This window comes from Cajanus cajan, chromosome 10 (genome assembly GCF_000230855.2).
Source record: "Cajanus cajan strain Asha chromosome 10, NIPB_CcT2T_4, whole genome shotgun sequence".
In the NCBI taxonomy this organism is placed as follows: Eukaryota; Viridiplantae; Streptophyta; class Magnoliopsida; order Fabales; family Fabaceae; genus Cajanus; species Cajanus cajan.
The window spans coordinates 46,185,452-46,207,848 of record NC_138526.1 but is presented as its reverse complement, the minus strand read 5'-3'; the positions used below and the strand labels follow the sequence as shown (position 1 = coordinate 46,207,848).

At 30.1% G+C, this 22,397-nt stretch overlaps 3 protein-coding genes across 4 annotated transcripts; 1 reads left to right on the top strand and 2 right to left on the bottom strand.

Moving 5' to 3' along the window:
- Positions 1-308: 308 nt before the first annotated feature.
- On the bottom strand, positions 309-7,102 carry LOC109789520 (histidine-containing phosphotransfer protein 1-like). Its single transcript, XM_020348490.3, has 6 exons — positions 6,439-7,102; positions 4,928-5,058; positions 4,779-4,847; positions 1,402-1,473; positions 624-696; positions 309-398 (listed from the first exon to the last, which is right to left on the bottom strand). Exons 1-6 carry the CDS (start codon positions 6,496-6,498, stop codon positions 309-311), a joined length of 495 nt encoding a protein of 164 aa, XP_020204079.1. The 5' UTR covers positions 6,499-7,102.
- A 1,776-nt stretch (positions 7,103-8,878) lies between these two features.
- Positions 8,879-15,389, top strand: PRORP2 (proteinaceous RNase P 2). Of its 2 annotated transcripts, none has more exons than XM_083065442.1 (6): positions 8,879-9,917; positions 10,229-10,330; positions 10,471-10,646; positions 11,937-12,057; positions 12,836-12,904; positions 14,343-14,822. In XM_083065442.1, exons 1-6 carry the CDS (start codon positions 9,003-9,005, stop codon positions 14,346-14,348), a joined length of 1,389 nt encoding a protein of 462 aa, XP_082921568.1. In that variant the 5' UTR covers positions 8,879-9,002; the 3' UTR covers positions 14,349-14,822. The 2 variants fall into 2 exon arrangements, with proteins under 2 accessions (XP_082921568.1, XP_020204096.1); XM_020348507.3 differs by lacking the exon at positions 14,343-14,822 and adding an exon at positions 14,846-15,389 and having other exon boundaries at positions 8,881-9,917.
- Positions 15,390-17,317: 1,928 nt separating this feature from the next.
- LOC109789527 (fatty acyl-CoA reductase 3-like) lies at positions 17,318-21,915 on the bottom strand. The gene is made up of 10 exons (XM_020348505.3): positions 21,627-21,915; positions 21,402-21,505; positions 20,639-20,841; positions 20,404-20,504; positions 19,080-19,272; positions 18,826-18,987; positions 18,627-18,708; positions 18,244-18,516; positions 17,976-18,103; positions 17,318-17,887 (listed from the first exon to the last, which is right to left on the bottom strand). Exons 1-10 carry the CDS (start codon positions 21,856-21,858, stop codon positions 17,734-17,736), a joined length of 1,632 nt encoding a protein of 543 aa, XP_020204094.2. The 5' UTR covers positions 21,859-21,915; the 3' UTR covers positions 17,318-17,733.
- Between the last annotated feature and the right edge of the window lie 482 nt (positions 21,916-22,397).

Genomic DNA, 22,397 nt, shown 5'->3' with positions numbered 1-22,397 from the left:
TTTTTCCTTTTTTCAAATAGTTAAAGAAAATGATGATGACAAATTGCAAGTGAATTATTAATAGAAAGTTATGAGAGAATTGTTATCAAATTGAAAAAAAACCAAAAATACAAAACAATAAAAAGAGGAGAAACCAACATAGGCAAGCAAAACAATCACATTTTTCAAGAAAGTATTCGATCTATAGCTAGGTAAAGAGAGACACATGATTCAACAACTACTCGAAAGTTTGAAACAACATAACTTTCAAAAGTATATAATTAATCTCATCCAACTGAAAGAAAATTGAGAATAAAATTATATAAACTCTATTTTGGTGACTGGGAACCAGAGGTTGATGCCTGAGAACTAGAGGCTGATGATTGAGAACTCTCAATTCTAATAATCCTTCGCTCCATCTGTTAATAAATTAGAGTAATCAAACATGTTATTGTACAATACGAGTCTTGGAAATTCAAGTAACAAAAAACAAATTATCATGTTCTTTGTTGTTTCTTTCATTTAGTCATTATCCAAGTGTACTTTAGAAGGAATTTAAAAATTAAGAGTTCATGCAACTATCTTCTTTCCGAAACAGAATGATACATGTCTTTATCAGAGAAAAATAAAATAAGGTAATATACCTGAACAAAGGCAGCTAACTTGTTCCTGGTATTACTAAACTCATTTTTTAACCAAGGCAGAGATCGAGAAAAACTGAACAACAAAATCCACAAATAAAAATTAGTTTCAAATTATATAAAACATAAGACAACAATTAATATATATGTTATTAATATAAAAAGTACATTGTATTTAGTGCATGTTTAGTTACACGTCTAAAACGTGATTCAAAATAAAAAACATGTTTAAAACGTAAAAGTTATAACTGATAGCTTCCATGTAAACCAAATACACATTTAGTAAAGAGGAAAAAAAAGAAGAAAAAAAATGTCAGAAGTATAGGAAAATAGATAAGGAATAGAATGGAAAAAAAAATGTTGTTTGATAAAAAAAATGTTTATTTTTTTATAAATAACTTTATTTAAAAATAATTTTTTTATAATAAAAATTATCCCGTCAATTTCGTGCACTTTCCATCATATAAGAGGAAAAGTTTTCGACAGTGACTGAGTGAGTATGTATCACCCAAAATTATACCAACTTCTCTCATTTCAAACACATAATCTATTTTTAACTTCTTTTCAATTATTCATACTTCGTTTCCCTTTTCATCTACTTACCTCTTTCTGAACAGTGTTAGTGTGTGTGAAAGAGACATGAAGTAAATATAGATTTTTTCTTTATTTGTATCTCAGGTTCTATTAAGTTTTCTTCTATAAAAAAATGCTGTAGTAGATAACAAAAATATATTGTACGGAGATAAAAGATCATATAGTGGATAATGAAAACAAACTTTACCTTTGATGGTTTTTTTCGTCACAGGCTTTAATGATATCAGGGCATGCAAGTCTCATATGCTCTGCACCAATGCTGCAAATTAACATCAATTACAAATATCAATATAACTTCAATTGCTAAAGAGATGCAATATCAAACTTCTTTTCCTCCCTATAATAAAAAACAAGTAATATTATATATAACTTTGACATCACAGACACTTCTCGAGTTATCGTTAGAGCATTTCATTATAATACAAACATTTTTTTCTAAAGAAAATAAACAATAAAAGTTACAAAGCATTTCATCTTAAAGTTAAGATGCTACTACAAACATCTTTATATATACCTAAAAACATAGATCTATGTTGCTTTCAAGTATTGCATCATATTGAGTATGAATATTAAAGCATGTTTATATGTACATAAATAAAGCAAATTCAAGATTTAAGATTCCCACTACAAATAAAAATATTTCACGAGTCTTCACATTACATTCTACGTTTTTGTATTGTGATCATTGGACGTAATATTATTAGAGGCTTTATGATTTAGAGGTTAAAAGTTGGATAGTTACAATCTATATCTTAAATAAAGTTGAATTTCAACACATGCTAAAATAAGTCTTCATTTTCTATGCTTATATATTGAAAAAAAAATTAAAGTCTTGTCTATCCTAAGAAAAATTATTAAGTAGTATAGGACCATCAAGTATCCATAATCCTAACTAACTACTACATGACATGTATTTAAAATTTTTAATTTATGAGAAGCTGATAATTATATTTGATTACATGTCATGTAGAGACTTGTTAAAAATCATATGATTCATGATTACATAATAATTTATCTTATCCTATATCATTAAAATAGGTCATACATCATTTAATCACATATTAAACTAAATAGTGTTGCATATAAGGAGATATAATGAAAAAAACTCAAATCTTACCTATCCTGGTTCATTAAAATGAGTCACCCCTCATTTATTCATATACAAATCTAATACTATTGGACGTAAAATATTTACAAGAAAAAATTCCACATCAATCATATATAAAATAATTAAAGAGTATAAAAGGAGAGAATTTTCAACTTACAAACTAATTTTGTAGAAATGAGTTAATCATATAATTCACATTTTAAGACTCAAACCAAAGGGGTGTGTTAGATAACATATAAAGTTTATCCACAATCCTTCATTTATTAGCTTTAACTTTAATGATTATCCATCATTTACATGATATTAAAGCTTTCATAACCAAATAGTTTAAAGATTTATCTTTGTTAAGTCTATGATAATTAAGATAAAATCTAATTAGTCCAAATGAATCTTAGTTAAGAGGGTTAGCCATTCATGAAAACACACCTAACTAAGAGCTTAACTTTTATGAGAGTTTGTCCTCAACACTTAAAAATACTCATTTAACATGCATGGTAAAATTTGGAAAAATGTGTTTTTAATGACTATATTTTTTGAGCAAACATGTTTCAAGGTCCTCTACTTCCATATTAATGTATTTTGTTATCATACCTCTGAAAATATGTTGATTTAATATGTCCTAACTTAAAAAAAAACATGATAGTTTCTTAAAAATGAAGAAGTAAATTCACATATATTTAAATTTAAAGACCAATTTTATCCATATGAAAAACATGGAAATCTTGATCATATTGGACTAAATATGTACAAGGATAAAAACACATTTTCCCCCAACACAATGTCATGTATCTAGTGCAAATGGTTTATGTTTTGAAATGATGCATTCATTATATGTCTTTAAGTTTTTGTCTGTTGACTTTATAAGGGTTTAAAATTGAGCAAATAAACTAAATAAAAATTGAAACTATAATGATTATGTGCCTATTCATTCATGCACTGTACACAAGAAATGACATAATCAAATAGATCGTTTTAGACTAAACTATACAAATGGTTTCTTAGGTCAAGAAAATGCTTTTAATGTTATTAAGACCAAAGGGAAAGTCATGGATAATTAAATGGAATAAATATCCATATCATAGATATAAACTATACAAGTGTTCATAGGTCAAGAAAATGTTTTTAATGTTATCAAGACCAAAGAGAAGTCATGGATAATTAATAGAAAATAATGCAAGATAATTATCATAATAAGTTTTTAACAATAAAATTAGTGTCATTGTAACAACTAAATTAAAAGATGTAGTATTTAACGTGAACTGAGACTAAATGAAAAACACATGCAAGCTATAATTATCAAAGCCTTATAAGGAGTATCAAGTTTTAAAGATTACACAAATCATTCTATAATCAATAAAATGAATCATTTCTTATGTTAAACTAATTAAATACACAACAACTCAATTAGTTATTTTGAACATGACAAGTAATTATTTTACATAATTATTAAATTCAAGAGAAAGAAAATGATAAACATATTTCTTTTTAATATCTACATCAAGTAACATTTAAAATAAACCTAACAGGTTTTTAAAAAATAGTAGTCACAAAATATATAATAAGATACTCTTTTAATTTCCATTGCACTAAAATTGTATTTTTCATTACTGAAAAATATAATGAATTAGTTTTATATTACCTCGTGTCTACGAGAACATGTGATGGATATTATCATGTGTTTATTAAAATGATAGTGTAAAAAAATGTTTACCAACTAGTCTACAGTGTTAAATATGACTACAACACCATGCATATTCATCATGCAACCAATGATGAACATATTAAACAATATAATATAAACAAATCACATGATTTTTGTCCAAGCAAACACAAAGTGAGACAGGGAAGCAACATAGAGGGATGACCAATAATACAAAATATCAAAGGGGTAAGAACATTAGAAGAATAATGGTTGATTTGTTGGATAGGAGTGTTCTCTCTCTCCCTATTATTTTTCCCTACTAAACATGTTAGGGCTTAAGGGATGCCCCTGTTAGAATGGTGCCAAAGGAATCCCCCTCCCATATACGGGACTCAAGAAGGAAAAGAGGATCCCTACTCAGATCTCATACCAATATATAACTTTTCAAGCAAATGTTTTAACCAAGTGAACTATACATGCGAGGCACTAAAACAATGTCCATTTTGCATAATAATTTAATATATCACTCCAAGTTTCATAAACCATTGGTTAACAACATTACCTGTAGGTCAAATTTTTTTTTACAATATCATGATGTCATATAAAAAGGAAAAAAACATGAAAGAGAAAACAAAGGTAAAGAAGTATTGTGTTTTATCAATACATTTTCTTCCTTTATTGGCTAATTTACTTGTTGCATTATTGCTTTGTGCAAGGTAAAAAAAGAAATAACAGAAGTATCAAAATGAATAAAGTATGAGTAAGAATTATTGTTTAAGATCCATCATGGTAATAAATGAGCATTTCAAATTACCTTGCACTCTTATCCTCTATTTCTCGAGCAAGGGATGCCAACTTACTAAAGTCAACCGTTGGATTATCACTGTAGATATAGAAATAATAGTAAGAAAAAGTAGATAAACAATTAGTTTGAAAATAGAAAACCATGAAAGACAACATTACACGTGACGAGAAAGCTCAAACAAGATCTTTTCCACATCTGCAAAATATGTTTCTATCATTTGCACAGCACGATCTGTTTCCCCGATGCGTTTCAAAGACATAATCACATTAAATTGATCACTCACTACCCCCTACAATGAATAATAGGATAAAGCACGATTAAACATCTTAACAGTATTTCTCTAAAATCAGAAGAATATACCACAGCAACACTATATTAATGTACAACTCAAATGAAAATCATAGTTAAATATCTAGAATATTTGCACCAGATATTGATGATTGTTTCTTCGATAAATTTTTTTTTTTAATTTGAAATACTGAGACCAATGCCGATCATAACATTTCATCACCATGATAAATATGAACTTTTATATTATATAACATAATATATATATATATATATATATATATGAATGATTTCATTAAACTTTAATATATTATTTAGTGTGATTTTTTTTTATTTTAATTAAGTCTCTAAACTATAATTGAATTTTTTTATTTTATATTTTTATAATTTAGTCTTTGAGATTAGATATTCATTTATTAATCATGAAATTTGATTGAATATTATTTATATCATCATGTTTGGATAATCATATTACATTACTATTTTTTTGTCATCATTCAAGTATATTAGGTTTTAATCTTTATTTGTAAATTTATTTATTATTCATAATTTTTATGATTAAGTAGATTATAATAATTTTTAAGAACATAAAACATGTTACATATGAATGAGGAATCATAGGATAATAATATGATATGATTGTGTATGTACCATATAAAAAATATTATGTCATATTTAGTAAATAAAATTGCAACCTTATGTATCAATTTACAAAAAGTTGAAAGATTCAATTGTAATTTTTTTTTAATTTAAGAACCTAATTAATTTTTAAAAAAAAGTTTAGATTTCAAATGATGCATGAAAAAACTTTAATTAAAAATAACATATTTTATTAAAAAGCAGCGTTAACAAATTTTAAAAAGAATACTACATTTATTATTTAATTTATTTTTATAGTAAAAATATCTATTATATAACGCTATATAAATGATTTTAAAAATCAAAAGCATCTGCAAAATAGAAAGATCAAAACATGACAATATTTTTTAGAAACTAAAATCAAATTTTGAAAAGTTTTATAAGAACTAAAAATATATTTTATCATTTTATGAATGTAATACATAAAAAATAACAAGATTTTATAATCATATAAAAAATAATTTTTATTTATTTTTAATATAATATAAAATTAGAACACTATTATATTATTTTTTAAATTGGACCCTCTTAAAACATAGATTGTGAGCGATTACACTTCTAAACAACCGACCCGGCTGAGTAAGACAAGCATTAAGTAAATCAATCGACTAGGGCATTTTAAGGTTATTCTCAATTTCTCATACAAGAAAAATAAGGAAGAAGAAATGATAATCCTAAATAGATCCGTAACAAATAATCAAAGACATACAAATTAAATCACTTGGAACAGAAATTTTCCTACCTCATCAAACAATGATTTCATGTATCCTTGCAAGAGTCCTTTGAGAATCTGTAGAGTCATGTTTTTTTTTACGAAAATTATAAATTTTCTCTTGAGAAGCAAATCGGTAATGAAGATCGTGGCTTTGGTTAGAAGGGATTTTTATATTACAAGAAAAGGTTTTACTTTTTTAACTTCACATTTAAAGCACAAACACATACAGACAAAAAGTACAACTGTCAAATGACTGAGGTAAATAAGTACAGATAGAAATTATCTGTAGTACGTCAGTTATCTTAAAATCAACGTGACTTGTACCGTGACTGATTTTACATTCAATTATTTATTTATTTTATTTTTTATTTATTTTATTTTTTATTTTTTAATTGTAATTTTTCCTAAATTTAAAAGTAGATTCACACACTTATATGTCAATACTGGTAGACTATACTTTTAAGTTTGTACATATTATTGTCATTCTTTTATGCACTGGTGGAAAAAAGTTAATGATCACCTCAAAAAATTATATTCATTATAATCCTCTTATATTAATTAGACAATTTCCTTTTGTAGGAGTTTTCTTCAAATAAATTATTCCTCATTTGTTAAATTAATTTTTTTAATTTAATTTATTGTTTATTTTGAATTATCATTTATTTCTGTCTTTATGAGAGATGCTAAAAAAATTAAGGTATAAATGATTGTGAGTCATTCAAATAATGAAATACAATTACTTAATGTATTGTGTGAAATTAAAATTCAGAATTAAAATGAAAAGTAATAAGTATAATGAAATTTATTATTTAAAAAGAAGAAAATGCTTATTTTTATTACAAAATATTCCATTAAAAAAATAATAAAAATTATTATTGTTTAAAGTCAAGACCGACTAATTTAATCAAAAATGAATCAAGTGATTGTTTCATCAATTAAAAAAAATCAAATTATTTCAAAACTAATCCAAAAACAATGTAAAAAAATTGTTTAAATCAATGTTTTTTTTAAGTGTTCCTTTTTATTTTTATTTTGTATTGCTCAAAAATGTTTTTAAGATAAATAAAAACACCATCTTTAAGAATTACACATATGTATACATTGTTTTTTCAATTATTTAATAGAATATATAATTATTTGCATTATTCTATAATTATTTGTACATTGGCTTCTTATAATCATGTATTATTTTATTACTGAAATTATTTTATAACATTAAAATAAAAATTTAATTACTATGGATTTGACCATAGTTTAACCACAATTCAGCCAAAAAATTTATGAAACAATGCTTTCATTGATTCAATTGTTGATATGATAAAAATAAAAAAGAATTAAAGATTGCAATGGTGTTTTGAAACAATATTGTGAACCAGTAAATTGTGAAATCATCTAATCTCTCTGATATCGAGAAGATAAAGTTCTTCTAGCTAAAAAAAAATAAAACCCTCAAAATAAACAATAGTAATGACCTCTCTATAACATGTATAAGGAACAAAGAAACTCTCAAAGACACGATAAATTTATTTATACATATAAGTTATTATAAAATTTAATTATATATAATAAATATTTAACATTGCATTTCACATGCTAAAATACTAGTTCCAATAAAATGTAACGTTGAATTCCATTAATTTGATGACTTATAAATTATCAATTATAAAATTTACCATCTAAAATTTATTTTAGTCCTACAAACAATTTACCATCCAAAATTTAACAGACGTTAATGATATGGATTTTATGCTAAATAAACATTAATTATATATTATTTAATTTCTTTTCTGTTTGTAGTTCAGGTTGTGTGTTAATGTTGTAACTGGAACGAACCGTTTCCCAAGCAGAACGGGCCATTCTCCAACAGAATGGACCGTTTTGCTTGCACGCACAGTCTGTTAATTTTGAAACTGGAACGTCCAAGCAGAACGACTCGTTTTGATCCATTCATCATGTGTATATTTTTGCATCTGGAACGGCCCGTTCTAAAATGAGAACGGGCCGTTCTGCAAGTACTGCAAGGAGAACGGGCCGTTTTAGATCCAGTTTTACACCATGTTCAGATCCAAGACAAAAAAAAAAAATTTAAAAATTCACATCATTAATGTCTGTTAATTTTTGGATGATAAATTATTTGTGAGACTAAAATTGTCTATTATTTAAATTTATAGACCAAAATTAAGCAATTCAAATTATGAGGACCAAAATTACTCCTACACTAAATTAGGAGGACCAAAAGTGTAATTAAGTCTATTTATTTTATATAAAGTTTATATAAATTTAGGCTCCTAAATTTCTAACGGATCTGACTGGGCCAACAAATGTGCATATCATAAGAATTTCGTTCGACCCACTTTTACACATTGGCCTGGTAGACCCGATTCACCAAATCTAAAACCCATGTCAGAAATTTGGGCCAAATACCGTTGTGGCCCAATCGAACTAAAAGCAAGCGAGTAACTGAGTAAGTAACTGCCATCGATTTGGAACGAAAACGAACCACCGCAGAAAAGAAGCGCCATCTAGGGTTTTGAAAAACTAAACCCTGCACCTCGTAAATCCGAACACGAGCTTCTGAATCTCACGCTTCAATGGAGCACCCAAACCCGAACAAGAAGAGGAAGAAGGCGAACCAGAACCCGGAGGCCAAGTTCCAGTACGAGCTCAACTCGTGTTCCAAGGCGAAGGACTTGCGCGGCGCTATATCCCTCTACGACGACGCCGTTTCCAGCAACACGCGCCTCAACCAGCACCACTTCAACGCACTCCTCTACCTCTGCTCCAACTCCGTCGCCGACGCCGCCCTCAGGCCCACCGCGCTCGACTTCGGCTTCCGCGCCTTCCGCCACATGTCCTCCCTCGGCGTCGCCCCGAACGAGGCCACCGTCACCGCCGTCGCGCGCCTCGCCGCGGCCAGCGGCGACTCCGACCGCGCCTTCGAGTTGGTCAAGAGCATTAGCCAGTACAACAACGCATTGCCGAGGCTCCGAACCTACGACCCCGCGTTGTTTGGTTTCTGCGAAATGCTTAACGCGGATAAGGCCTACGAGGTGGAGGAGCACATGAATGGCGCTGGAGTGAACCTAGAGGAGGCGGAACTCGCCGCGCTTTTGAAGGTGAGCGTGTTGTGTGGTAGAGCGGATAAGGTGTATGAGTATTTGCACAAGATTAGAAGCTCTGTGAGGTGTGTGAGTGAGTCCACTGCGGCGGTTATTGAGGAGTGGTTTCGTGGCAGTGCTGCCTCTGAGGTTGGTGAGGTGGGTTTGGACTTGGGGAGGGTTAGAGAGGGGGTTTTGCGGAATGGGGGAGGCTGGCATGGTTTGGGATGGGTTGGGAAAGGGGATTGGGTTGTGAGTAGAACGAGTGTTGATGATGATGGAAGTTGTTGTTGCGGGGAGCGGTTGGTTTGTGTTGACATCGATGACGCTGAGACCGAGAAGTTTGCTGGCTCTCTTGCTGGCTTGGCCATGGAACGAGAGGTCAAGGCTAATTTTAGTGAATTTCAGGTGTGGTTGATCTCTCCACTCGATGCATTCCAACACAATTTAACTGTGGTGAATGATGATATGTTATTAGTAGAGTTTAATTTTTATGCACTACCAGAAAATCAATCAATCAGAAGTCACCGTATTGCATGATATTTGTAGGTATGGTTTTTAAGCTAGTTATTGTTAAAGTCAACAAACTTATCATACATGATAATTTGTGAAGAAATAATTATGTAAGAACTTTACACTATTGTTGCATATGCTATTTACTCTTATTATCAGTCTAGTTTTATTCGCTTGGTTTTGATGTTTTTCTTGGATCTTTATAGGCTTGGCTTGAAAATCATGCCTCTTATGAAGCTATAGTGGATGGAGCAAATGTTGGGCTTTACCAACAAAATTTTGCTGATGGTGGATTTAGCATTTCTCAGGTTGTATGCCTAAGTTATAGAATCCTTTTAACTTTACATTCCAAACAAGTTATGCGAGTGTTTGCTCTTCTATGATAAGTAAGCTTTATTGCTAATACAGCTAATTGTGTTTTTATTGTTGATTTTTTGTAATAGTGCAGCTTGATGATGTTGTAAAAGAACTCTACAATCGGAGTGGGAAGAAATGGCCGCTTGTTGTGTTGCACAACAAGCGTCTAAGAGGGCTGATGGAAAATCCTTCCAGCAGAAGACTGGTGGAGGAGTGGATGAATAATGGTGTACTGTATACAACTCCAAATGGATCCAATGATGATTGGTGAATTTCCAAATAAATGTATTTAGCATTGCATTTGCTTTCATTTTTCAATTTCATCTTAGGACAATATGTTTCTTGAACTGTTCGACTGTTTCTTTACTGTACATGCAAAAATGGTAATTTATTATTTGGTTCTCTTAAAATAATTTAGTCTCTTTTGAGCCCTTTTTTCATTTGGGATTAAATTATCTGGTATTTTATTGTGAGTGCATGCAATTGTTTCAATGTAGGTCTACAACTCTAAATTAAATCATGCAGTTTTAGAACTTGAGTTTTTTACCCTCTTGGGTCATCGACCAAGTTGGGTTAAAGATATAATTTTAGTCTAGCCCTGTTGCCTTTCTGGCCTTAGGCTAGATGTCTATGTACTATCCTAAGTCTCTGATCAGAGTTGTGGTTGATTGATCTGGTAGGTGTAGTTGGTTGGTTGACGATTTAGGTTATAAATGGCCACAAAATTTTTAACATTTGATCTATATATTTTTTTTATCAACTCTTATATATTAAACACGAATGACTTATCTTGTGCATGAACGTTTCTAGGGATTCCTTTAACTTATCTAATTTTTTTTATTTATGAATTAAATTTTGATATTTTTAAAATAAATTATCAATAATTATCAATAATCAAAATAACCTTGTACTGCATTATAAATTATTTATCTTAAATCTAAAATATAATTTAATATGTTTAAAAATATCTATTTATACACTTTTATATATGATGTATATATTCAAATATAATATTTATTTAGCATAAAAAAATATAGTATTTATTTGTATGTATGATATACATTTTATTATAAATTATTTATGTATAATAAACATTTAGTCTGTGAAATGCATAGGCTAAAATACTAGTTTGTTATTATTTCAGTTACTAGATAACAATGATTATATATCTCATCATAAAATCTTGTAAGATAAAAGTTAACAATAACAAGATAAAACCATTCCTTTGATTATGAATCGTGAGGGAATAATGGCAAAAAGATGGGTTTACCTTAGTATAAAGGGGTACAATTTCACACAGAGACATGTTACTCATTGAAATGCTCCGACAATAGAACATTTTCTCTGTTGGAACAAGTTAGTGGAGTCATCTATATAATATGTAGCATTTTCTACATTAGACAGCTGAAGCTAATAGTAGGATTCAAGTGAACTCAGGCTAGAAATCTAGAATAACAGAGAAAGACTCAGGGAAAGCTAATCATTTTTTAAGGACTAAAATGTATCTAGTTGTATCTTTTTAATGTTCAAATTGTTAATCTAGTCATCATTTTTCAGGTATTGGCTCTTTGCTGCAGTAAAGCTTAGGTGTTTGCTTGTGACAAATGATGAAATGCGAGATCACATATTTGAACTCATAGGAAGCAACTTTTTTAACCAGTGGAAAGAAAGACATCAGGTATGTTATTTATTTATCTGGGATTACTTACACTAGTCTAGCATTGTGATTGAGTTGTTGCCTGTTCACAATTTAAAATGAGTCTTCTATGGGGAATCTTTCTCCTTTGATTTAAAGCTTTTAAATTAATTAGACTATTCTGCATGTTCTGTTTGGACATTTTTACGCATCTATGTTATTTATGAAATTGGTTAATCTAAGTCAGTTCAGGAGTTTTTTATTCTGATTTCATGACTGTGTCTGCTCATTAAATTTCACTGTACTTATTTCTGTTGGATATTTTTTTTTGGGAGGGGGGGGGGGTGGTTGGATGCAGGTGTAGTTGTTTTGTCTTGATTGAACCTTCCTTTATTTTTGAATAGCAAAGAAGCTTTTATTAATAAAGTCAAGCAGGCACAAGGTGTGCCGCGACAAAAGCATTTGCCCATTTTCATTTGTACATGAAAAACAAAACTACGAAGATGTATGCAAAACCGTGAATGAACATAGGAGCAACTAGTGCAAAAACATGATCAATTTTACCAATCCCAAAATGCCTGTGTCGAACGCAGATAACACATTTCTTGAAGTAGTTTGCCTCAAAAACATGAATAATATTCTTTTATCCATCATGCATTGTGTATTCTATGCATTCCAAGAGACTTGACCCCTCCTAATGCATCCATGATGTTGTTTTCTGCATTTCTTGATGGAACATTCATGATTTAACTGTGTATACTATATTGGTGGCATGCCCTTGTTTTTGTAACAAGTTAACTTTTTTCCTCTTTATCTACAGGTTCACTACACTTTCGTTAAAGGAAACCTAAAACTTCAGATGCCACCATCTTACTCCTTGGTTATCCAGGTAATGTTTTGTATGTATTATGATCCATGACATTTGCTTGGAGTGACCATTCTACTGTTCCTGCTGGGAATGTGTTCTGTTCCATGTGACAGCTTTGTATTTTTGTTCTTTTTGTATTTGACTGAAAAGGGAGACAATAGGAAGTTGGGAAAACTAATATTGAAGAGCAAAAACAGATTCTGTTGTATTTAGCGTAAGCTTCAAAACATAAAGGGATCACAGAAGAAAGAATGAAAAACACAAGTACACCTATATTTTTCCAGAGCAAAGCTCCTACAGAATACACCTATACCCTCAGCCTACAGCTGAACAAGAGAATAATCATTCTCTCCTCTAACTGACCTGATCATTTTCATTCCTCTATGCCTTCTGGATGCTACTCTGTAACTAGTGCTGTTTCCAGTTTGGATTTTTCAAGAAACTGACCAAACCAATTTTTTTTTTGTAAAGTGGAACGGTTCGATTTTATCTATAAAATGGATTGGTTCAGTTATCCTCTTTATACTTATGTTTCATTTAAAAAACTGAACTGAATCACTTTATAAAAGTGGTTCAGTTAACTGAACTGTTTTTACAAAGTGATTTGGTTCAATTCTTTTTTCTTCTGAAAACTGTTCAGTATTTATAATCTAGTTGGTATGGTTCAGTTTTGTTGCACACCCTTGTAACTAACTCCCACTATGCCCTACCACCACCTCAACAATTTTCTTTGTCATTCCTGTCAGTGCATATCTCGGTCCATTTGGCACATGAGAGACAATTGGTCTATACCATCTTTCCTCTAGGTTCATCTTCCATATTCTGGTTATTAACAGGGGATATGTATTGTCATTTGATTTGATAACATGATGCCCGAGTATATTCTTAAAGTTTTCCACCTCTAATGTTCATGCAAGTTTATGCACAAATTTCAGTCTGTCTTTCAGGCATCAGGCTGAGGTTTTTACGTGATGACTGTTGTGTTTATTTCCTAGAAGGATTAAATATGTTTTTATTCTTGAACATTTATCGATTTTCACTTTTAGTCTCTTAACAACTTCTTTTATTAGTTTTAGTTCCTAACCTTTTGCCGATTTTCACTTAGTTTTTAAACTTTTCCTCTCATTAACATTTTGGTCTCTAGCATTTAGATTCTTGTTCATGGGGAAAAATTTTAGAGACTAAAACCAAATAAATTGTTTAGGGACTCAAAGCAAAAATTGACAAAAGTTCAGGGATTAAAAATATATTTAATGTTTCCTAGACTTAGTGCAGAGACAGATGAGTTTTTCTTAATTAGTCTGAAATGGCATTTTTGTGAAAATAGTAATGCTTAAATATATATTTTATGTTTGCATTTTAGATTTTTCATTTCTTAGGTATGGTATGTTTTCATTGTATTTGTTGTTGATAACCAGAGTGGTAACAGTGGAATGTACTTGCAAATGTTTGGTGTTAGGTCTGATATCTGAGCAAGATACCTACAGTTTGTTTACTAGGGTATGGATTAATCATAGATACCTTGGATGCCCTTTCTTCAACTCAAGCGACCAATGCGTGTGGGAATGTGATTGTGATGATGTCTTTCCAAACCTATAGGAATCTCAAAATACCCAAGCACGGGCTTTCAACCTCTTTTCGATGAATTGCTGTTCTTGGCTTCTTTCCTCTTAATTAGTTTCACATCACAAAATTAATTTAGAAATTGGTAAATGTATATATTTAGAAATAAAAGGTGGATATCTAAAGATTGTTGAGTACAACCAGGCAAGTTGGAAAGAGCATTAGCATTATACATGCTTAGGCATCTAATGTGTGTTTCCTACCATGAAAATCGTAAATACTTTAGCATACTAAATGTTTGTATGCTATACGTTTCAATTGTCAAATTCAGAACTACTTTGTTTCTTGACAACTGTTTCTAAATTCTGTTCTTGTACGAACTGAAAATTTGTGTTTCAGGAATCGGAAAAAGGTTATTGGCATGTACCTTTAGTACCAGGCATTAGCGGTGAATCTACGAGATGTTGGCTCTGCATTACCCGGCCAAGTGGTCATGAGGCTGTTATTACTGATTCTAATGGTGTTAGTAGCTTGGATTCCCAAGTCAATGAAAACAATGCAACTTCCGTCACTGGTAAAAGAAAAGAGACGTCTCCTCCTTCATGATAAATCTTTCCGTGGGCTTGCCCTTTGTTAAGCTTGTCCTTTGACTGCTTTGGGGTTACTGGTGGCAAGATGAACAACAGCAACCTTTTCCGCAGTAGTTATTGAGCTTCTACAAATGATTTTCAGCCTATTTAAATGTTATATTGTAACCCCTCCCAATATACCCAAATTATACTGTTTTATCTCATTGTTGTAATTATGTAAGAGGTTTTGTGGGGTCAGTCATGGTTTTTAGTGGCTGATGACATACATAACCTGTTCAATGAATAACTAAAAAACCATCATCTAGTCCAATTATATAGTTTTGTTACTTTATAAAAAGCTAAACGTTCAAAAATTAGTCCCCTCCCCCCTTCTACCCACCCAAGGGATTCTTATATTTCAAGAAAATTATTTCAATAAATAGCAATATCATGGATAAGGACGGTCACAACCTACATGATATTGTATAAATTTCTTGAATCATTGATTGGACTCTACAAACTAGAAATGTCATTTCTTAGATAAAGGAAGTGATTCTTACCTTTGAATGGTTATGATGTGTTTGGATGATGAATTTATATAGGGTAATTTATTTATTTGAAGAATTTTAAATTTCTTGAGGTGAAATGTTTTGTTTGGATGAGGAATTTACAAAGAATTTGAAATCTAAGTATTTGTGAAATTCTTTCAAATAGTAGAATTTTAAATTCTCCCAAAAATGGAAGAATTTGAAATTCCTCATATTTGTTTTTTTATTTCACCTATATATTTTATCTTATCTCTTCATTCTTTTAATTATTAGATATTCAAAAATATTTTTAAAGTTATTAAATATTATCTAATATTAATTTTTAAAATTTTTAAAAATTTAAAAATAGATTAATATTTATTTTATAAAATTTAATTTTAAAATCTCAACATATGAATATATCTTTAAAATCAATTTTATTATGATAGAATCAAATTATCATATTCAACCTAATAATTTAAAATTTAAGAAATTTGAATTGACTCATCCAAACAAAATATTTTAAGAATGATAGAAATTGAAATCAAAGTAATTCAAATACTAAAAATTTAAAATTCCTTGAATTTGTAAAATTCTTCATCCAAACATACCATTAAGGTTACCTCGAGGTAAACAGTTGAATTATGTGTTTATTTAAAAAGTTTTTATAATATGAAAAATTATATTATAAATTTGATTATGAAAATCATTATAGTATACAATAAATTATGCAATGTATTTTAATAAACTTTACTAATAAGTTTACTTAAATGAGTTATAAACGGTTTATAGGCGTCATAGGAAACCTTTTTACGTTTAAATAAGCGTTCTGGATGTTCTAAATGCCTCCTTAATTACTTATATAAAAAATGCTTCCTTAATTTATATTTAATAAATAGCTTTTTCATGTATTATTATTTATGCATCCTTAATTTTATTGCACTCTATAATTATTTGATTATATTTTATTGACGTGAAATTTTGTCATTAAAAAATTATCAGCGAAAGCTAATTAAGTAATTATTCAGGTTAAAAAAAAGGTAATTATTCAGGGGTTCTAGAAAAAAGTTTATGAAGTATTTGTTGGATTCAACTTAACTCAATTTTAAGATATTTTATGAATTATGTATATGAATAAAAAAAATACTTTATTTATTTTACAATGATAACAATTTAGAATTTTTACACATAGATTAAAAATACTTGTTTAATATACGTATTAATTTGAGTTGTAGTGATTAAATAATTTATAAAAAAGTAAATATGAAATATAAGCAATTAATATTATATTAAAAATTAAAAACATCATTTATTTTGGGATATTTTTAGAATGTTAATTATAGCAATCTTTATTTAGGATACTCTTTGCTAATCAGCAATGGAGTTGGGAGAGATGTATAAGGATTTAAATTAGTTGTAATTTTTTTTTTTTTGCCTATTGTTTACAGAAAAACTTAATCAGAAAAACTTAATCAGTACCCTGAGAGCATTTCTAATGAGTTGCTTACAAGTAACCCCACTTATCACATCAGCCTGAAAAAGAACAAGTGAGTTGCTTAAAATTTATCAAAATTGCTTATATAAACACTAATTCTTAAAAAAAAAAGAAAAAATGAGGCTGATGTGGTAGGAAGTTACTTATAAGCAACTCTACTACAGCTCTTAGAGCTATTGTGTAACATGCTCTCATATTATTATTATTTTTATTATGATTATGATATCGAAAAGCGAAACAGAAAGAAACCAGCCTATTTAAGTATTTAACCTCGTTGAGTGTCTCCATATGTTCATGCCCGAGTGGCTGAGATAGAACGATAACTTGACATAATTCTTGGGCAGACCCAAATGGCACAATGAAATCAAGTGCAAAAGAGTAACTATTCATGGTTTTTATTCTTTTGAATTCAGACCGGTAAATATCAACAGCAACGCTAGATTAGCTTGTATTTAATTTTAATTTTATGAAAAAATTGAATCACCTCAGCGGAGAATACAACCAATCCTGAAGAACAAGATATAATTTGAGTTTGAATTTTTCTTCAAATTGGCGAAAGTGCACATAAAAATACAAAATACAAAATATTCACTCCACAAATCAAACACTTAGAGCTACGAGGTGAAATTCAATAATTTATAACAAATACACGTACATGCAACAAATTCAAGCTTCATAAGACCACGTAATTACGTATCACTTGACGGCATACTTGATGATACCAGGAATATGCACATTCATGAAATAATCCTCCCAATCAATTATTTTGGGGTCAAAGTAAAAGATTTCCGTCTCTGCCCCACCTTTTCTTGCCAACGATAATAACTTTTCTGAATTCCTATTATCAAATCTGTCCAAAACAAGCACTCTCAGCTAATGAATATTAGTAATTAAACAATATCTTACTTATTTGCTGCTATATATAATAATTAACTTACAGTCCATTGAAGAACAAGTAAGGCTTGTAAATTTCAACCAATCGCATCACAGTACGTATCTTCCTATTGAAGTCAACACACATTTCCTCAAAATAATGGCATGAAGCCGCATTCACCACCTCTAGTCCCTATTAAACGCAAACAATATTAAGCAGATTGGTGAGTTCAAAAATTGTTAAGCTCATGAAATATCCACATGATTTGTGATTGCATGAAAATTAGAACTTAGAAGGTATGTGAATTATAGAAATTAAGTATCTGAAGTAACCTTTAAGGGAAGCAGGTAACGAATGTACATATATCTGCGGAAGCTAGCCATGTTGCTCAGTATGGTAACTTTGCCAACCTTCACGGGCTTTCCATCCTTGTTTATCCAAGGTTTTTCTGTGAAATATTTTAAGCTATAGTCTCGAAGATTAAGGTACCTAACTGAATTTACAGTAGAGGAACCCACATGATATATGATATCACTAAGACTAGGTTCTTTTGCATGAGCTACCATTGCCACTATCATTGCATTCACTACCATGTCAGCTGGTATCTGTTTCAAATTCATCAGCATTAACATATATATGTATTCACTTTTCGAAAAGAATGAGGAGGAAATGCTCAATTAAAAGAAAACAAAAGGGTTAGTTTTTTATGACTTACCACATCAAAAATTGCCTTGAGATCCACAAGGAAAGAGGTTAATTTTCCTTTACCATAAGCAACTATTATGCTGTCTATGGTTCTGTATAAAAAACTCACGATCAGATTAGAAAAATATGGGTAATGTGTTTCCATTATTGAATATCACATAATTTCTTGGAAAGCAAACTAAGAGACAGAATAAGATTTGATGATTTACCTTAAACCTTCGATCCAACCAGGGAAAGGTTCTTTGTAAGTGCTAGTGATGATTGTGGGACGTACAATTACAACATTAATGTTTCCCTTTGAGGTTCCTACTACCATTTCTCCCATTGCCTTTGTGAAAACGTATGTGTTTGGCCATCCATACATCTTTGCTCTATTAAGTAGTCAAGAAAAACGACCAAACACGTATTCAAGTTTTGGCAATTCTTGAAAAGGATAATACAAAAGGATAATCAGAACAAATACCTTTTACTACCCAAGTCCTTCATGGCCAATCCAATATCATGTTCTGTGGCTCCGTCTTCTCTAAGCTCATTCAATTTCTCATCCACCCTTTTCTTTTCCATATCAATGTCTAGTCCTGGCACTCCATTCAGTGACACACCATAGTGATATGGATCCTCTAGTATGAATCCTCCTCTCTCTCCACATACATAAGCTGCATGTCATGGCAATAAAGAATTTATCAGAAATTTTATTCAAGATATTCCATGGACATGGCTATATCTCTCACGATATGTAAGTGTGTGTATTTATGATACTAACATAGCATCGTTTCCACTCAATTGTAATTGATCACTAGCTAGCTATGCCAACAAGGTGGGCACCAACTTTGACGCTATAAACTACATCAAGGATAGAATTGAAATGGTTTTCTGTATATTTATCAGCATTATTTTCATCAGGAGTACTGTGACATAATATAGATATATAATACAGTGCACTGTTTATAATATAACAATAAAGAAATTATCAGAAATTTTACTTAAGATTTTCCATGGACATAGTGGCCATATTATAGTCTCACCATATAAGTGCGGATGTCTAGACTAGAGTTTATATATATTTGTTAGAAGTTGAGATTTTTCTAGATACTTTAAGAAAATATTAAATATTTATGTGTTTTATTTCTATCTTAGTTGCTACTGAGGTGGTTAGGTGTAGATAAGTGTTAATCCTTATTTCAAGGGATTTTTTTGTTGCTTGGTCAAATGTTTAGGTAAATAGGAGTGTTTGTCCTTATTTTGTGGAGATTTACTGCAGCGTATGTACTGCATATCAGAAGCCCCCTTGACATATATTGGTGTAATGTAACTTTCGAAAGTAGAGTAAAAAGAGTAATGAAATGTTGTGACCACTTTTCTTCCTTTCTTTGAAACACCAAAAACAGAAACTTTACTTCTCTGTTCCAGTTTTTTTGTTCTAGTTTTTGTGTTCTGGTTTTTTAACAATATTAATATCCAGCATAGTTTCAATCGTAATTAAACACAAGCTTGGTCAACAAGGTCGGCACAAAATTGATGCTACAATTAATCTACATCAAGGAGAAAATGATTTCCTGTATAAGTGTATATTTCGTAAGCATTATTTTCATCAAAAGTATAAGATATAGTACACGTGATCCTAATATAACTTGATAGAACAACCTTGAGGAAAAAAAAATGCATCTATATGCATTAGAATACTGAAAGTTTTATTTTGATGACAGAAACATCTGAAGATCGAATGGGAGATTTGAATCGGTTACTGTAATATTAATTATCATGGGCATGCACATATATATACTTACCTGTTGATACGTGGACAAGCACCTTTAGTTTAACGCATTTTTTGGCGAAGTTCAACACATGCTTAACTCCTAATGTATTTATACCCAATGCAACATCGTATCTGCATTTTATAGGCATAAGAAGAACCGAAAAAATATAATTTCATTTTAGCTAGAGAGAAATAAATGATTATTTATAAATGTGAACACAGACACACATATATATAATTTTAAAATTATATCACCTTGAATATACCTTTCAACAAAGTTTGTTGTTGCAGCTAAATTAACTATAACATCTGTTTGACTGCAAATCTCTTCCCCTAGAATGGAGTCTTTCAAATTCAGGTCCTCTTCAGAAATGTCTCCAGGCACCAAAGTCAACTTTTCTGATACAAAGAAATCGAATCTTGTACCAAGTTTTTCCTTCAGCAATCTAAATAAGTCCTTCTCTATGATCTACGTACAAATGAAAATTCAATAGTGTGCATCAAGTTTATATACCAGACACATACTAATTGTTCAAAAAGTAGGATATATGCGATTAAGACTACTAAAATTCAAGCTACAGGTTTACTAATTAATAAAAAATTATTTTCTCTTAGTTTCAACAAACCAATTAAGCCACATATATTAGTAATATATTAAATATATGACTTTCTCATTCAAAATATAAAAAAAAATTTATTTCAATTTTTTCTTGAGGTCTCACTCACCCTTGGCTGGTTCCTTCAAAAAGCCGCGAAAAATAATATCAGGTTTGTGAGAGGGGAACATGGAAATGATATTTAGTATTCACTTCAAAAGTGAATATCAGGTTTAATAACAAAATAACTTATTTGTGTTGACTCGTCAACTGAGTACAAACACATTTATTATTCATATCTGTGGTACTTGAGAGTTGAAACTCATGTGAATCTTTAATTTTACATTAAACATATTGGAGAGGTTCTGATATGATATATTTTAAATTTTTTATAACTTGATAAATGTTATAGAAAGTTGTAATGTACATTCACCTCAGTGTGTAAGCGTTGAGTAGCAGATTCAGTATCTTTGGCTCTCAAAAGAAGATAAAGTTTCTTGACATTTGGTTGAGCCCTCAATATTTTCTCCACAAAAACTGCAATCATACAAAGAAATTAACACATCGTAACTATAATATATATATATATATATATATATATATATATATATATATATATAGCTTAGTATATATCAGTTAAAGTAAGGAAGAGAGAGACTTTTAGCGAGGAAGCCAGTGGAACCAGTGACTAAAATGGTTTTATCTTGGAGGAAGTGTAATATGCTTCCCAATTCCATTGCCAATATTTGGAGATAGATTACGAAGATTTCTAAGTGAACCAACTGACATGCACAATTCTGTTGGCTTAATTTGTAATGCCCCTCTATGGCCTTAACCATGTATCTATTTATAGACACATTCATTTTAAAGGAAAGATCGAATGACATCATTAATTACTTGTTAGAGCATATGCATTAATTGTTTCCTAACTCTGAAATGGGAATATGATGCTTTCAGCTCATCCACCCTCGTCAACAAATTATGGTTGTCAAAGTCGGTAATTAATTACGTTATGGCACAATATTCAACACAGATATCTCAATACTCAACCTAATGTGAGTCCAATCTTGATGCTTAACGGTTGGGGATTTCAAGGGGTATCAGGACATAGACAAAGGAATGAAATGTATGAAAAAGATATGTGCAGCAAAAAAGGAACCCTATGGATTTTTTTTTCTTCTATTGAGCACTATCGTTAATTAAAAGCAGTTTTATTCGAGTCGATAGAATTATTATAAGTGACAAATTTTTTTTTAATATATAACATGGAAACATATATAGTGAAAATTCAAACTCAATCTTTGTTTAAAGTAGAACTAGTAGGTGATATAGAGATGGATAACACCATAAAATCAATATAGTTTCTTATTTAATATTTAGTTATTAAGAAGAATGTTACTTCTTTTATTTAAAAAAGATTTTTTTATTA